The 17740-nt window shown below is 42.0% G+C and overlaps 2 protein-coding genes across 5 annotated transcripts; one reads left to right on the plus strand and one right to left on the minus strand.

The window, feature by feature from the left end:
• Nucleotides 1-256: 256 nt before the first annotated feature.
• LOC112312761 (olfactory receptor 7G3) lies at nt 257-8874 on the minus strand. 2 transcript variants are annotated; one of them, XM_024569318.3, is made up of 2 exons: nt 8716-8874; nt 257-2129 (listed from the first exon to the last, which is right to left on the minus strand). In XM_024569318.3, exon 2 carries the CDS (start codon nt 2115-2117, stop codon nt 1179-1181), a length of 939 nt encoding a protein of 312 aa, XP_024425086.2. In that variant the 5' UTR covers nt 2118-2129; nt 8716-8874; the 3' UTR covers nt 257-1178. The 2 variants fall into 2 exon arrangements, with proteins under 2 accessions (XP_024425086.2, XP_045058761.2); XM_045202826.2 differs by having other exon boundaries at nt 257-2107; nt 8716-8780.
• Nucleotides 8875-11192: 2318 nt separating this feature from the next.
• On the plus strand, nt 11193-17246 carry LOC112312759 (olfactory receptor 7G3). 3 transcript variants are annotated; one of them, XM_024569316.3, is made up of 2 exons: nt 11193-11468; nt 15765-17246. In XM_024569316.3, the coding sequence occupies exon 2, from the start codon at nt 15778-15780 to the stop codon at nt 16714-16716; it is 939 nt and encodes a 312-aa protein (XP_024425084.2). In that variant the 5' UTR covers nt 11193-11468; nt 15765-15777; the 3' UTR covers nt 16717-17246. The 3 variants fall into 3 exon arrangements, with proteins under 3 accessions (XP_024425084.2, XP_045058765.2, XP_053767353.1); XM_045202830.2 differs by lacking the exon at nt 11193-11468 and adding an exon at nt 13469-13548; XM_053911378.1 differs by lacking the exon at nt 11193-11468 and adding an exon at nt 14650-14734.
• The last annotated feature ends 494 nt before the right edge of the window (nt 17247-17740 follow it).

The following is a 17740-nucleotide window of genomic DNA, read 5'->3' on the forward strand; positions in this document are numbered from 1 at the left end:
GAATGGGGTTAGGTTGCTGGAATCGAAATACTATACAAATATTAACTGCATGGCTTTACAAGGTAAAATTTATTTAGAAAGTGTAATTTCTAAAAGACACTTTAAAAAAAAGATTTTATTTATTTTTAGAGAGAGGGGTAGAGAGGGAGAAAAACATCAATGTGAGAGAGAAACATTGATTAGTTGCCTCTCTTATGCGCTCCTATTTGAGACTGAACTGGCAACCCAGGCGTGTGCCCTGACCGGGAATTGAACTCATGACCTTTCACTTTGCAGAACAATGCCCAATCAACTGAGCCACACTGGTCATGGCTAAAACACTTTTAATAAAACGTTAGATAAATACCTGGAAAGGGGTTTAAGAAAAGATGTGAAAGCACATTGTGGAAAAATTGATAACATTTTATTGAAGGACACAAGAGAAGACCTAAAAAATGGAACAAATATTTTAATTTCAAACAGATATACACAATATCATAGAGACATCAATTTTCCCCCAATAGCTTTTTAAATTAAAGACAAATCTTGGGATTTCATTGTATTTGAGAAGCTGATTTTTGACATTTATATGAAAGAAAAATGGAGAAAGATTATTCAACTTGAAGGCAAATAACGAAGTGAAGTATTTGCCTTTCCAAATGTTAAGGTGATATGGAGCTATAGTAATTAAAATGCTTTGGTTCTGGAACAGATGGAAAAATAATACCATGTAAAACTTCACTATATGAAAATTGCACTATATGATAAGGACAGAGGAGGCACTGGACATTTTTTCTGACAATGCACCATGTGGCCCAGCCGTCCTACTCTTGTGTATCTGTCCAAAAGAAGTGAAACGGGGGCCTCGTAGACATCCCCATGCTCATCGCCGACAGAACCACAGAACTGAAGTACGCATCTCAGAGCTTCCCAGCATGTGAGCTAATGTAACTATGCCAATGTTGTACATGAGGAAACTGAGTTTAGGGAATTTAAATAAATTGTTAAAGCTATGGTTAAACCACAAGCTATGGTTTAACAGAGGTAGGATTTAAACTCAAAGGGTCTGATTCCAAAATTCTACCCTTAACTCGTTGATTTCTGGTTTGGGGTATTCAGAGAAGTAGGTTAGGTTTTCTGGGTCTCTATTTATTTCTTTCTGTCATATTCTAACAGTGTAATCCAAAACCAGCTACCTATCAATGAAAACATGTTATTCTAGAGACAAGCTTTCTCAAAGCCCCAATCATATCCTTGTTCCTCAGACTGTAGATAAACGGGTTCATCATAGGGGTGACCACTGTGTATATCACTGATGCTATTGCACTTTTCCTGGAAGAGTGAGTAGCTGCAGAACTAAGGTAGACCCCAAAACCTGTCCCATAAAACAAGGAAACAACTATTAAATGCGACCCACAGACGGAAAATGCCTTATACTTTCCACTAGCTGATGGGATTTTCAGGATGGAGGAGACAATTCGGATATAAGAGAAAATTATCCCAGAGAGAGGAACAACACCCAGCAGGCTGGTCACTAAATATACAAAGACGTTATTGATGAAGACATCAGAACAAGCAAGTTTGAGAATGTGAGCTAATTCACAGAAAAAGTGGGGAATTTTCCGGTCTGTGCAGAAGGACAGGCGCAGTGCCATCAAAGTGTGGAGCAGGGCATCCAGAACACTAATTAGAAAGGACAGCAGAACCAGCAGCCCACAGAGTTTGGGGCTCATGATGACGTTGTACCTCAGTGGGTGGCAGATGGCCACAAATCGATCATAAGCCATCATTATCAGAATTCCATTTTCCATTCCAGCAAAAGTCAGGACAAAGCAGATTTGGGTGAGGCAGCCAGTGTAACTGATGGCTTGGCTCTGTGTCTGGATGTTCGCCAGCATCTTCGGGATGGTGGTGGAGGTGAAACAGACGTCTACCAGGGACAGGTTGGAAAGGAAGAAGTACATGGGCGTGTGGAGGTGGGAGTCAGAGATGATGGCCAGGACGATGAGCAGGTTTCCCAGCATGGTGACCAAGTACATGGACAGGAACAGACAGAGCAGGAGGGGCTGCAGCTCTGGACCCTCTGACAGTCCCAAGAGGAGGAATCCTGCGGAATCTGAGAGGTTTCCTGATTTCATTTGTGAATGGTCCTGATAGAAAAGATGAAGGTGACCAGAAAACACAACTTAAGAGAAACTTCCTTAAACTTTTCTATGCTTTTGAGGCCAAATCAGTTACAGATCTTTTCTCCTACTTTCTTCACTCCCCTCTCTCCTTTCTTCTTCCTTCCCTGCTTTACATTCCCACACAACCCACCCCCACACCAGCCTCTGTCCCAAGTTTTTATTTTCTATCCATTCTTTGTCAAGTAGGGAACTTGGCGAGAAGAAAATAGGAATGAAACATTATCCTCTCCCTTAAGATGCCTCCAAGCAAATAATAATTCCAGAATAAAATTATTGAGGAAATTAATAATACAGTTTGGGAAATTACGGCCTGTGGGGCAAATCCTGCCTACTGCTTATTTCTGTGAATAAATGGTTTACAGGAACACAGCCATTTGCTTATGTGCTGTCCATGGTGGCTTGCATGCTACGCCATCTGAGTTGAGTACTTGTGAGAGAAGCCATACAGCCCCCAAAACCAAAATATTTACTATCTGGCTCTTTACTGAAAAAGTTTGCCTACCTCTATTTAGTCCAGAAACTTGCTTAGATTTAGGTTCAACTTTTGGCGAACATCCTTAAGTATTTTCATGAGGAAGCATACACTATCTGCCTGTCTTGTTTCTCGTAATAATTATTGCCTGGACCCACTAATTCACCCGGAGTTACAAAAAGCTGACATCCTAATTCTTTGTTCATTTATTGGCTGAAATACTTGCATTAAAGAGGAAGTTTCTCTAATCAAACAGGTGGTCACCCTGAAGCAGAATTCTTGTTTTTTAAAAAAAACAGAGTACACCTGGATTCATCACTTTTTAAAATAAAATTTGGCTTTCAGCATTATCCAGAGATGAACCTTGTATCATCCTGAACTCTGGGTTCTAAATGCACTTGATATATTTTAATTTATTGCCATTATTATTCATCTTGATTCTAAAAATATCTCATTGTTGGCCAATGAAAAACTCCTCAACTTGCCTCCTGAGTCCTTCTGAAATGAACCTAGCAGTCCCACATCTGCCTTAAATTTGGCATGGAAAATGTTTTATGCCCATCTTAGACACTTTCTGTCTCAGGCTTGGAACCAGCCATTTTTGCAGGGAGTGCTGGTTCTGTTACATGATAAATGGTATCTAGAAACCACAATCCAGCCTCTACGGGTTTTCAGTGCTACTGGACTGGTCATTGTTTTTAGTCCTTCTTAATAGGCAGAGTCCAAAAATAAGTATTTTTAAACATTAGCCTATCTAATTCTTTCATAAAATCTAAAGAACAGGCATCACTCGCACCCATTTATATGAGGAACCTAGGCAAGAGGATATTTACATATGGCTAACAGGTATATTCACAGATGTAGCTAATGGGTGGCAGAGTTAAGAACTGACTTCAGGAAGTCCGACTCCAGAGCTGGCACTTTTACCCACCACGTGGTAATGCCCTGAGCAATTCTGTAATTTGATCTCCTATGAAACCACTCTGGTTCTGTAATTTCCCTCTGAAAAACTTGAATGACATCCTAGCAAATAAAATCCCAAGCTTATTTCTTGGGCTTCAGTCTCCCATTCTCCCATGACCCCACATAGTTAGTGTGGAATGGACTGACACCATCACAGCAGGGCACATCTGTAACACCTGAGGTCAAGGTTAGAAAATGCTGCCTGATCGGATGGAGGCTTGTGTGGGTCTGTCATGGGTCAGATGTATGGGCATAGGTAATTTATTTTAACAGACACTGGGCACAGGGGGTCTGGTCCACAGGGTCACACAGGCACCCTTGCGGAAAGGGGCTCCACAGTCTTGTCACTGTATCATTTGAAAGGTGGCCTTTTTAGTCATGAATGTGCTGGATCTAATGTGTCCACAAATTTTATGATACTTTCCCGTAAGGAAAGAAATAAAGAGAAATATGTTAGGAAAATACACTTATCTTTTCCCTTCATTATTTTTAAAAGATTTTTTTTATTTATTTTCCTTTAGAGAGAGGGCAAGGGAGGGAGAAGGAGAGGGAGAGAAACATCAATGTGTGAGAGAGAAACATCGATCAGTTGCCTCCCACCCGCCCCCAAAGGGGCACCTGGCCTACAATCTAGGCATGTGCCTGACTAGGAATCGAACCTGTGACTGTTAGGTTTGCAGGCTGGCACTCAACCCACTGAGCCACACCAGCCAAGGCTTCTCTGAGTCATTTGAAGGCTAAAATATCCTTCTCTGAAGCTAGGATGAAGCATTTTTCCCCATAACACAACAGTGAGAGAGAGAATGAGATATAAGGGTCTCTAAGCCGATAAAATAAAATAATCACTGTGTCCCTTCAGAATCCTAGAAAGAAAGTATCTCAATTAACTAACCCATGATATCCATGCCACGTAACAGTTAGCTCCCCAGAAAGGCTGATGAAGGCAGAAGGGAAATAGCAGATACACCTGAATAATTATACTTTCAGGGTAATGATTGGACTTACAGTAACAAATGCAATGTTTGGCAAGTATATTCAAATAGTAAAACATCAGTACTTTGTGTCTGTCTTTATGTTTGAGAGGAAAAATAAGACATTTGATTTTGGAAGTTTCTTACCTCTTCCTAACTGATAATTTCTAAAATAAACATATGTGATCTTTTCTGCTTAATGGTCTTTGAACACAAGACTGGAAGGGAAAGATCGGGGTAGGGGGTGCAGTGAGGGGGGGCCGGGGCAGGTGGGGACAGAGAAAGTAATTAATTGCAAATATATTTAAATGTTAATGGGAGTCATTGCAGTTAATCTCTGTGCATATTTAATAGTCTAGATAGATTCATTTGCCCTTCTCTTTCTTTGTTTATAGATATCTCATCACCAGTGTCTTTCCCTCCCATCAGCTTTCCTTCCTTATCGCAGTGTGTGAAATGAAAATTAACCTCTCTTTATTCAATAGCAAAAGTCGCCCCCTTGTTTTTTTGCCGTAACCCATGTCTTCCATTTGTATTGTAGGTAATGGAAGGATAAAGCCAGCGCTGTTTGCTATTTTGGCACCATTTGCCGAGCAAGCTCTTGACCTTGTTAAACATGACCGTCATTTTACTCTTCTGAGCTTATGTCCCCAGGACTGGAAAATACTGGAAAACAAGAACAGAATGTGAATAACTGCTGCCCACAGCTGCAGGCAAAAGGTGACATTGGAGCTTATGCAAAAGTACCTGAAACCTCCTGTGGTGCAAAGCCCCCAACAGCCCAGGGGCCACACAACAGCAGCCCCCCACCCTTTTTTAATCCCTTTAATTGTAAACCCATAAAAGCTCAGGGCCCCCAGCCTGCAAGGTTAGTGTATCTCTCCACACCATGGACCTCTGCTTTCTTGGAGAGCAAATAAAAACTTCGCTCTCCGCACTTCCTTCTCTTTGTGAATTCTTTCATAGGTCATGTCGTTGACCCCCTATCAGATAACATAAGAAAAGAAATGTAATCTTCAAAGTTCTCATCACAAGAGGAAAAAATGTCATTATGTACCGTGATGGATTAAATTTATTCCAGCAATCATTTCACAATATAGACATATATCAAATTAATATATTGTATACCTAAAACTGATACAATATAATATGTTGATTACATTAACATTTTTTTGTTAGTAAGCCATCGATTTGGCTCCCGCCTTCTTATTCCTGGTTGGGCCATCTCAGCCCCTGGGTGCGGGGAGGAGTCACACCACGTGGACCAACTCAGGACCAGTTCCAGGCTTCTCCTAGCACCCCCACCCCCAACCCCGGCTTATCCAGAAGCCTGAGAAGTTGACCCTGCAGCCCCCTGTTAAAGAGAAAACCACAGGCCCAAAATGTCCTTGTGCTGAAGTTCATAATAACAAACCTAGACTTAAACTTGACCTAACTGCTGTTTTAACCTCTCCCAGATACATAATTTTAACCAGTCTGGAACTTTCTGGCCAACTTCAGTGTGGTAATCAGTGTGGTAATCTCCATCCTCCAGCCCTTAGAGCAAGGGATCTGCATGATAAAAACAGGTGCGGTCCCTTTCCCCAAAAGAAGATGTCCTGGTCTAAAAATAATCCCCTCTATTCTTTTGTTAATAGCTCTCTTGCCCCACCCTTCTTCCTATAAAACCTTCCCTTTTTTGTATATCTCCTAGGAACACCCTTTTGGTTGTTAGATGGGAAGCTGCCCAATTCATGAATTGCTTAAGAAAGCCAATTAGATCTTCAGGTTGTTGTTTAGCAACCATAAAGAAGCGACAAAAGGTCAGCTCGTGCTAGCATTGTCAAAACATCTGCCTCCATTCTTATAAACTGAGTTTTGATAATTTCTGTAATGGCGCCTCAGCCAAGTATATCACAGAAGCATGACAGGTGTAGAGTTGAGTGGGGTGGCAAGCCCACTCACTCCAAGCCCTTTGCTTCACAAATCGAGGCTCTGAGAAGAGGTGACTTTTCCTGGAGAAAGACAAATGATGACAGGAACGTCAACCATCTAGAGGTAGGACCTGAACTCACACACTCCTTGGTTTCATCGTGCATCCCCCAATTAATCACATGAATCTGACATGGGAAGTTCCCTGCGCCTCTCTGAGAAGATTCAAACGTTCTCATTTCTGTGATGAGAACTACTATGAAAAAAGGTGCAGAGGTGTTGCAGGGGAGACAGATGAATAAATGAAAAGCACGATAGTCAGCACACGGGGCCCTGCAGTGCTTTTTCCTCTCGTTTTGGGTCTTAGCTGTGGACAAGTCCTGGTGCCTGGAAGGGAACTTGACGGTAAGACAGGGTGAAAGGGGAAGGAGAGCAAAGGGAGGACAGCCGAGCATCCTGTCTCAGGCTGAGCAAGGAAGAATGTGCTCAATTCCCCCAGAGCCCTCTTCGCATAACACAGTGCAGAGAGGAAACAACCCGCATAAACACGACCGTGAGAGCAGACACTCGAGTTACGGCAGAGCCATGTTACGGAGTGTTATTTTAGCACTATTTCATCACACTTAATGTTTTCCTTGTTTGTCACATTAGTTTCTTAAATACTCAAAATCAAACCATACATTGCTTCTGGACACATAAAATTAAGATGAAAAAATTATTAAAGGAGAAAAGCATTTCTACAATGATAGCTATAGAATGTTGAAATTTATGTAACTATAAATACCCCTTAAAATTAACTATTGTTTATTTTCATAAAGTTTGATAATGTTATATTTGAACATCCCCAAAAGTACAGAGTGACAGTGGAGGGCTTTAAGCCCCCCAGCCAGCATGTCAAATACACATTCAAATACATGCCGTACTTGCTCTGGTTTAAAAAAAACAAAACAGATAAAACAATGCAGAGTTGCTTGAAGCCCCAGCGCCGTCCTGCGCAATTTCAATATTAACGTAGCCTTCCCTCCCCAGGACACTGAACTTCATCTGTGTCATTTCCCTGAAGTGTTTCACACGAATAATGATGTGTCCACAGACATTCTGTTTATGCAACATTACATATTACACGTTCGCATTCGTTGCGCGTGCCATCACATTCCATTTTAATTCAGCAGCTTGTTTTTGGCTTAACACTGTGTTTCCTGTATTTAACAAGATATTGATACAAGCAGGTCTGGCTCATGAATTTTAACATACTTCTCACATCAATGGACATTTGGGTTTGTTATAATTTTTTTCCATAGTAGAGAAGTGCTCATAGAGGCACATTCCCACGTAATAATAGTGTTAAAGTAATCATGGCAAATAGCCACCAAATGCCCCAGAGCCGTACCCTCTGGGAGGGACGGAGGGGAATAAACAATAATAAAGAGGACTTTCCAGTGATGACATAGTTATCCCTGCATGAAGGAAAAGAAAGGCCTTTCTGTGTAAACTTTGGATATCTGAAATGCAGTTAAAAATTAAAAAACAAAGAAGATTTTTGTATGTACGTATAATACTTTGTTATTTTAAAAAGGTACCTGAAACTAATATGGCAAAATTTTAGCATTAATTCTTGAAAGTGGCTGTTCATTTTACTGCTCACATGTATGCTGTTCTGATGATTTAAAATATTTATTTAAAACATTTAAAATCATGTTTTGTTTAGGGGGTTTTCAAAGAAAGACTGAAAATGTGGACAAGCAAATCTCAGTTTCCAACCCCTGGGTCCACACAGTTAAGGGTTAGGGATGAGACTTGAGTTCTCTAAGATTGAAATCTGGAACGAGGGATGGCAAAACCGAGAAGCCAAACTCACCCCATTCTGGCCCCACTGCAGACCAAATAAATGAGGGACACCAGAGAATTATAGAATATCTGCCTGGTTTTTGAAGGGGCTAATTCATGCTCAGGTAGGAAAAGAGTGCCTGGAATTTAGAAGACAGAGTAGGAGCCAGAAATGATGAAAGCTGATTGCAAATTAGATGCAAAAGAGAAAGTAGGTATATGAAGAATAGAGTCAAAAATTAGTTTTGAATTTCACCTAATAGCTTAACCCTACTGAACTTTCTCTCGCCTCATGGATGTCCTTCAGATAGACCGGTTTTTAAAAATTGCTCAGTATCGCACAGCGTTTCCTGGGCACTGCAGATTACCTCGTAGCCATCGATAGAGCCATCGATGAGAAACTCACCTTTTCTCTGGAAATCAGAGGTGGGAGATCTATCCCCAGGAAGGGCAGAAGGACCGAGTAAGGCAACTGGGCTTCTGGGAAAGAAGGGTCATCTCAGGAGACTCAGACGTGCGGTTTATTGACTTGCGATGGACTGAGTGGAGTGGTCACAGGCAGACTATTTGCGGTCTCTGTGGCCTTGGGGGCTCAGTTCCCAGAGCTCCCCATCAGCCAAATACATGCTTTCGCTTCTTCCCCAAGGCCCTTTGAATCCTTAAGGAGCACGGCTCACGGAAGAGAACTCCTGGGTGACAGACTCCCTGACCCCGAGGAGACGGATATATCTCCTTCTCTTCCTGTGTGTTTGCTCTTACCTCCAGGGAATCTCGTGCCAGGATTCTTGGGTCTGACTTTACAGGAACTGGTGGGCTTCTCCTTAGCCCTGTTCCCAGCTTTCTCTGACTTCAACTTTTCTGTCAGTGGAAAGTAGTTCAGCAAAAGTTTTAAAAAATCAAAAGTGGTACTGCGACATACTTGTCAAAATGGCCAAAAGGAAAAAGACAATATAAAATATTGGCAAGAAGACAGAATCATATTATATATTGGTTGGTTTCCAAACTACTTTGGAAAATTGTTTGGTAGTATTGAATAAATGTGACCGTATATATTCCCTGTGCCTTATTAATTGTACACCTAAATATATACCCAACAAAATATGTACAACTGTGAACCAAAAAGTATGTACAAAAATGTTCAGAGCAGAACTATTTGTAAACTACTCCAGCTATAAACAACTTAAATTCCCCCCAAAATTTATGAGTAAATGTAGCATATTCATGCAAAGGAAAACGACGCAGCGATGAGAATAAACTCCCGTTAGATGGAACAACACAGAGAGATCTTGTAAATAATGATGAGCAGAGGAAGACAGGCACACACGATAACATGTACTACCACTCTGTAAATGTACTAAAAACCACTGAATCTAACATTTCAAAAGGGTGAACTTTATGGTATGCAAACGATATCTCAATAAGGTGTTAAAATGCATATGGTTTCATACAGTACTTAACATTCTGGTGGTAGGAATCAGGGTGATTAGTGATCAGAAGGGAGCATTAAAGGATGATTCTTGGGGTCTGATAATCTATTTTTTGGCCAGTGTGTGGCATAGTTAATATAGCTTTTTTTTTGTCTTGTAAAAATTCATGGAGTTATACATTTTTTAAAGGCTTTATTTATTTTTAGAGAGAGGGGAAGGGAGGGAGAGAGAGAGGGAGAGAAACATCAATGTGTGAGAGAAACATTGATTGGTTACTTCTCACACATCCCCAAACAGGGACATGGCCTGTAACCCAGGCATGTGCCCTGACTGGGAATTGAACCAGTGACCTTTCAGTTTGCAGGCTGGTGCTCAATCCACGGAGCCACACCAGCCAGGGCAGTTATACATTTTTGTACATGTTAAGTATAAACAATAAAGTGTGTTGTAAAAAGCCCAGAATTCCAAGGAGAATTTAACAACCACAATTTTTATAGAAAGATTCATTATGGACCTTTGAATCTACGATGAATCTTTCTCAGGAGATAGCAGGTCAAGAGACATGAAATGTGCAATGTACATACATGTTTTGTAAGCGCAGTTTAAAAGCTTTATCTAATAGATAAACATCTATTAAACACACATCTGTATATACCAAGTAATTATTCAAATTTTTTTTACCATATATCATTCATTTAAAACTGAACTGCCAGTTCCACCCATGCCATTGCAAAGGGTATAAGCTCCTTCTTTCTCTCTGTTGTGTAGAATTCCATTGTGTAAATGTACCATAGTTTTTGTTATGCTAAGTGAAATAAGCCAGGCAGTGAGGGACAAATACCATATGATCTCACCTTTAACTCGAACATAATCAACAGAAGAAAAAAGCAAACAAAATATAACTAGAGACATTGAAATTAAGAACAATGTAACAATAGCCAGAGGGGAGAGGGGAGGGGATAGTGGGGAGAGAGGTCTATAGGAGCTACTATAAAGGACACAAGGACAAAATCAAGGGGGAGGGTAGAAGTGGGAGAGGGAGGTGGGACTGGCTGGGGTGGGGTGAGGGATGGGGAGAAAACGCAGACAATTCTAACTGAATAAAAATAAATAAATTAATTAAAAAAAATTTGCTTGTATGTTCACTGGACACCATTCTGAATGGATTTACTAGGGGTTTCATCCACCCTGAGTTCTCTCATGGCCCCAGAGGGGTAAGGGTTGACTGAAAGGGTGCCCACAGGCATCGCATTGATGGGGTATTCTCCAGGACGCACTCTCTTGAGCACAGTAAGGTTCCACCTCACACCAAAGGTTTTCTCACATTGATTACACTCATAGGACTTCTCTCCAGTGTAAGTTCTTTTGTGCAGTGTGAGAGGGACACGCCTCCCAAAGGCTTTTCCACACTCACCCCACTTAGAGGGTTTCTTTTCCCCGGTGTGATTTTTCCTGTCCCTGTGAGGGAAGAAGCCCTGGAGCCACATGGTCAAGCATTCCAGTTCCTGGAATAAGAGCTTTCCACAGACAATCGGAAGGCACTGAGACCCACCCACCCAGTAATTCCTTTCCAGTCTCTTTGGAAGGGCCCGAGGTTCTGCCTTCCAGGATCCTGAAGCAGAACAAGGGGACCGAGTTGGTGGGGATCTAAGCCTTGCTTATGCCGTGGATTCTCCAGGAGACAGTGCTCCCCGAGCCAGACTGGCTATGATCCTACCAAGCACAGAAGGAGGTAAGACCTGAGTCTCCACGGAGGATGTTAAGTAGTCCCTGGTCTGAAGGACTCCCTGGCTGAGGGGGAGGGTGAGACACAAATGAGAATGGCCCCTGCCGGTGTGGCTCAGCTGATTGGTCGTCATCCCCCAAACCAAAAGGTTACAGGTTCAATTCCCGGTCAGGGCACCTCCCTGGGTTCCAGGTTTGGTCCGCCTTTGAAGTGCATATGAAAGGCAACTGCTCAACGTTTCTCTCTCACATCGATGTTTCTCTCCCTCTCTTGCTCCCTCCTGTTGTGTCTCTCTAAAATCAAGAATCATGTCCTCGAGTGAGGATTAAAAAAAAAAATGAAGGCTGTTTGATTGAAATAAATATGTGAAATGGGAAAACATTTTTTTAAAAAAGTGAGCATGGGGCTGTGTCCCTAAGACCATCCATGTGTGATCAAGTGTGATCACCTAAGATCAAGTGTGAGGGGCGGCTGATTTCTCAAAGCACCACGAAGGACAGGAGCATGGCTAAGGAAAACCAGAAGAGTTCATTCAACATTTGTATTAATTACCCATGTTTTAATTACAGGAAAATATACAAAACATAAAATTTGCTGTTTTAATCATTTTGAAGTGACAGTTCATTGGTATTAAGCACCTCCCCCTTTTTGTGCGGCCATCACCAGCCCTCACCCCCAGAATGCATTTAATCTTGCAAAACTGGAACACTATGTCCCCATCCCGCTGCCCACCAGCCCCAGCCACTGCCCTCCTGCCTCTATGAATCCAATTACTCTGAGTATCTCACATAGTGAATCATACTGTATTTGTCATTTTGTAACTGGTTTATTTCATTGAGCATGATGCTTTGGAGGTTCATCTGTGTTGCAGCATGTGTCAGAATTTCCTTTTTTTAAGGCTGAATGATATTTAATATTCCATTGTATATATATTCCACATTTTGCTTACTCGTTCATCTGTCAGTATACATTTGGGTTGCTTCCATCTTTCAGCTATTGTGAAGAAGCTGCTGAGGACATGTCTGTTTAAATATCTCTTTGAGACCCTGCTTTCACTTCTTTTGTATATATACCCAAATGTGGAATTGCTGGATCATATGGTAATTCAATCATTAATTTTTTGAGAAACTCTTTTAACATTCTAACACAGAAAAATTATCAAGTCTCTTTCTTGCATTTAAGAATTTTCCAAATATATAACCTTCCCTCATGTTTCCAGAGTAGTGGCTGTTGAAACAGGTAACAGCCTGTGTATCAGGAAATTGAAGGGAAAAGAAGCATCCTAAACCGAGCTCAACATCTCCCATATAGACCACTCTGACAACTATGCCGTTATTAACAAAAATAATAACAATGGCAATAATTACAGCTGCTATTTCTAAAGTATCCACCATGTGCCTAGTATTGAGACCCTTCCTGTTTAACGCAAAGGCATCTTATTTGTTTGAAGGACACAAATGTTCTTTGAACGTCGCTGAACTTCTTCTCCCTCTCTCGTCATAGACTGTGTCCTTCCTTCCTCATAAACCATGGATGGAGCTGTGACCCTGTAAAGGGACCCGAGTGATCCCCTTAGCTAGTTGAACAGTTCTCGCCTGCCCCACCCCATATGAGGGCAGAGGGAAAAAACGCTCACTCCTCTCCTTTGCTTGCTCAAGGCTCCCTGCCTTCCATCCTCCCTTCACTTCTGTTAAGACTGTGTGCCCCTGCTCCCAAAGTAGTTTAAAAAAAGGAAAAAGAATATGTGTAAAGCACACATCCTGAAATGAGTAGTTCAGTTTTGATGAGAGCAGGAAATGACATATTTTCATCAATTGCATTTTGTGCTGGTGTTTCCACACCTTAGACTTCTCGCCTGAAAATTTCTGGACTGGGCCGTGATGTGAGTGCTAGTTTTATGAGGTGGCAGGTGCTGAAAGTACATCGCCTCATGTGTGATTGTTACAGGGGCCAGGTGATGGAGCAACCTGAGAGTCAGAGCGAGGACTCGGGGGTTTATTGCGCGGCACGCCGCTGAAGTGATCCACAGGGGCGTGCTGCGCCCGCACTGGCACTTTTGGGACGATCTCTCCTCAAAGATGCACAGGTTCGAATGCACTCAAGAGCGCTTGGAGGGTAGAGGATAATTACAAAGTCATTGCCATATGCACATAACCTAGAAGGTGGCTGCCAAGGAAAAATTAGTTAAAAGCAATTATTACTTGGTTACTTATAAAGTGACCCTGAGTTTCCAGACATGGTCCACATACATGGCCATATGGTTCCTAGCAGCCAAAGAAATGAAAGAAACATGTGATTGTTACAGAACAGACTGGCGGGGGGGAGGGGGGAGGTACAATATACTATTACCAAAAGGACCCCCTCTTTTTCTCCGGGGATCCCCCTCCACCTACTAGTTTCTCTTTGTCCGCTGCCAGAGGAAAGATGTCTCAATGCCAGAGATTGGTGAAAAGGAGAGGAATTACTTATTTAAAAATTATACAGACTTAGAGTAATGACTTAATGTCTTCATTAAAATACTGAAGTTCTTTAGAATTCCCACAAACGCACACAGTCCTTCCTTCTCCCCTTTGCCCAGTCCGGGGTACCATATCTCAGGAAAAGAAGTAGAAGTCCGTGATTCAGGCTCCCGGCATCATGAGCTGTGTTGCTGCCACGATCTCCAGTTAATCCAGAGCCATGTGGCACCTTCCCATGGCCCACCAGCAAGAGTCCTTTCACCCCTTTTCTTCCAGGCAGTCTCAACTGCTGCCTAAGCCACGTGGCAAAAGGGAGCACCCCAAAGCTGCATGGTCCTAACTCTTGCCCAAGCCGTGTGTTCCCAACCTCTGCCAAAGCCACGCGGTCATCTCTTGGCGTGGCTGCCATGCCTGGGTTTAAATCCCAGCACCAGTCTTCCTCTGCAGCCCTATTTCTGACTCCTCTACAATCAGTTATACCTGCCAGCATTCCCTATTCTTCTGGCTTTACTGGGCTGCCATAGTAAGTCTGGGCAGGTGTGGCCCTATGGCATGGAGCCAATCTTCTCCAAGCTCTCAACGCAGGTGCTGTAACCAGGGGGAGTTGCTTCCCAGTTATATCTTGGGTGGAAGTCACTCCCATCCGCCTGGCTCAAAGCAAGGCCACAGCTATTTAACATATCTATGCAACCGGTTAAAGGTTATAGATATGTTAAATGACCGTGCCAGAGGTTATCTGCACAGCTGTTGCTATACAAAGCAGCTCTGAATGGCCCTGCTCCATGTGTCCCATCCCAGCTCAGACTTGTGGGGGTGAGAACATCCTATATATATTTTTTTCTAATATTTCCTGGACACCTGGAGTTCTGGACCCCATTACAAATCCCTATTTGGGGCGCCCCTCTTGGCTGTACCCTGTTACATGATTACAAGAGAAAACAAACCAGTTGTTCAGAGAAAGCACTAAATATTCTTGTTTAAAGGGACAGACAGGAATTTCCTCTATGGGCGTGACATTTCTACAATAGACACAATAGAGAGACCCATTCGACCTTTTCTCATAATGTCCTTTATTATAAGCTCTGACAAACGACAAACCACCACCCAGCAAAAACAATTCCCTTGAAATAGATGGGTCCCCATAAAGTGGTTTGATCTAACTGTAAAATACAGGCTATTTAAAGGAATGAATTAATTATGTTATTTCTCACACTGCGGCAAGAGAACGTGAGACATATCTAGCAATCCCTGAGACTTACAATTAATGAGCATACTCAGTTTCTAGTTAACTACACAGTGAAGATTCTCTGAGAAAATGAAGTCATCGAACCAGGTTTCGTGTTGTATGAAGAAACGGCTAGAATTTAATCCTAGATTTTTAAAATGGCATATGGGAACGACAGTTCTTAAAAAAAAAAAACCCAGCATATGTTTTCATTTTTAATTATAGCATTAGAAAAATATACATACAAATCACTCAAAAATCACTTGGTGAAGGAAGGAATGAGCAGAGAAACCTGAAGGGAAGAATCGTTTAAATATAACTAGAGCCCTGACCAGTGTGGCTCAGTTGGTTGGACATTGTCTGGCAAAGCAAAAAGTCGCGGGATCTATTCCCAATCAGGATGCATGCCTGGGTTGCAGGCCAGCTCCTATTGATGGGTGTGAGGCAACCCATCAATGCTTGTCTCTCACATCGATATTTCTCTCCCTTCCTTCCCCTCTCTCTAAAAATGAAAAAATAAAATCTTTAAATACTACTAGGATTGAAGGCGTAGCTAAAAGATTGTGTCAAACGAGTGATGTCTGTTTCATTGTAATTCGTGTCTCTGCTTTCAAGCAGACTCATCAACAACATGGAATCAGAAAACCAAACAGGTGTAGCAGAATTCCTCCTCCTGGGTCTCTCAGAGGACCCACAACTGCAGCCGCTTCTCTTTGGACTGTTCCTGACCACGTACCTGGTCACTGTGCTTGGGAACCTGCTCATCATCCTGGCCGTCAGCTTTGACTCCCACCTCCACAGCCCCATGTACTTCTTCCTCTGCAACCTGTCCTTGGTTGACATCTGCTTCAGCACCACCATAGTCCCCAAGATGCTGGTGAACATGCAGACACAGAGCAAAGCCATCACCTATGCAGGCTGCCTCACTCAGGTATATTTTTTCATGGTTTTTATATGTTCGGACAACTTACTCCTGGCTGTGATGGCCTATGACCGCTACGTGGCCATCTGCCACCCTCTGCACTACACCGTCATCATGAACCCATGCCTCTGTGGCCTGCTGGTTCTCCTCCCTTTGTTCGTTAGCATTATGATCGCCCTGCTCCACAGCCTGATGGTGTTGCACCTGTCCTTCTGCACAGACTTGAAAATCCCCCACTTCTTCTGCGAACTTGCTCAGATCCTTAAACTTGCCTGTTCTGATACCCTCATCAATGACATCCTGGTATATTTAATGACCAGCCTTTTGGGTGGGGGTCCCCTCTTGGGGATAATTTTCTCTTACACTGGAATTGTCTCCTCCATCTTGAGGATCCCATCAGCTGGTGGCAAGTATAAAGTTTTTTCCACCTGTGGGTCTCACCTGTTGGTGGTTTTCTTGTTCTATGGGACTTGTATGGGAGTCTACTTTAGTTCTGCAGCCTCTTTCTCCTCCAGGAATAGGGCAGTGGCCTCAGTGATGTACACAGTGGTCACTCCCATGATGAACCCCTTCATCTACAGCCTGAGGAACAGAGACATTAAGGGAGCTTTGATGAAACTCATCTCTAGAACATGTTTCTTTCCATGATTTTGCCATCCGCCTTGGGTGTGAGCTTCCAGAATGTGTCAAAGGGAATGAAATACTGCATATACCAGAAATCAGGGCTCTTCATAACTTAATCGTCCTAGCAAAGTGCTTAATCGTGGACTTTCCTAGTCAAACAGCTTTGTATTAAATCCTGCTGTCCTGTGTTTTACTGATTGTCATTTATCAACTAACTTAACTCTGAATTCGGCTCACCATCTACAAAATGGGCAGAGTAACATTAATTACACACTTAACAGTGATATTGGGAATATATCATTTGTTGGGGTACATGAGATAATTTAATATACATGTCTATTAAGCACTAGTAAATTTTAATAAATAATTATCAGGTGTTGAAAAGTCTATTATATTTCAATAAAGCTTGGGGAAAATAATAACTATCAAGTGTACACTCCGTGTGTTAGTAAACTTATAGTGGACACTCATTTGCCTGTACATTAATATGCTGACTAAGTCAATTCTCATCTCACCCTTCCCTTTGAGTCACCTTCATCTTTTTCTTTATTTTGTTCTCCTTTCTGCTGGAATCTATACAGAGAAATATATTTGAATAAAGTCAACTGGGATTTTTATTTGAAATGTTCAATTTAATCCATGAGTTATATAGAAGTTCATTTTTATTTTTTAAAGCTTTTATTTTATTATTTATTTTTAGAGAGAGGGGGAAAGAGAGAGAGAGAAATATCGATCAGTTGCCTCTTGTAGGCGCCCCAACTGGGGACCACACTCACAACCCAGGCATTCGCCCTGACCTTGAATCAAACTTGAACCAGCCATATATTGCTTTGTGGGACAACACCCAACCAACTGAGCCACACTGGTCAGGGCATAGAAGTGCATTTTAAATGTCCAGATATATGGAGTATTTCCTTATGCTTTTGTTATTGATTTCTAATGTATTGCATTGTGTATATCTTGCATAATTTTAATTCTTTAAAATTTATTGAGACTTGCCTTTTGCAGCACTTGTGGTCAAACTTAGTACATAGTCTGTTTGTGCTGA

Source organism: Desmodus rotundus, chromosome 9, assembly GCF_022682495.2.
Source record: "Desmodus rotundus isolate HL8 chromosome 9, HLdesRot8A.1, whole genome shotgun sequence".
In the NCBI taxonomy this organism is placed as follows: Eukaryota; Metazoa; Chordata; class Mammalia; order Chiroptera; family Phyllostomidae; genus Desmodus; species Desmodus rotundus.

What these genes read in the sequence shown, in the direction of transcription:
- LOC112312761 (XM_024569318.3), bottom strand. Translation starts at nt 2,117, where the DNA reads ATGAAATCAGGAAACCTCTCAGATTCCGCAGGATTCCTCCTCTTGGGA.
- LOC112312759 (XM_053911378.1), top strand. Translation starts at nt 14,691, where the DNA reads ATGGCCCTGCTCCATGTGTCCCATCCCAGCTCAGACTTGTGGGG. An exon ending in CCCAGCTCAGACTTGTGGGG is followed by an intron (nt 14,735 to 15,764) that starts GTGAGAACATCC and finishes GCTTTCAAGCAG; the next exon opens with ACTCATCAACAACATGGAAT.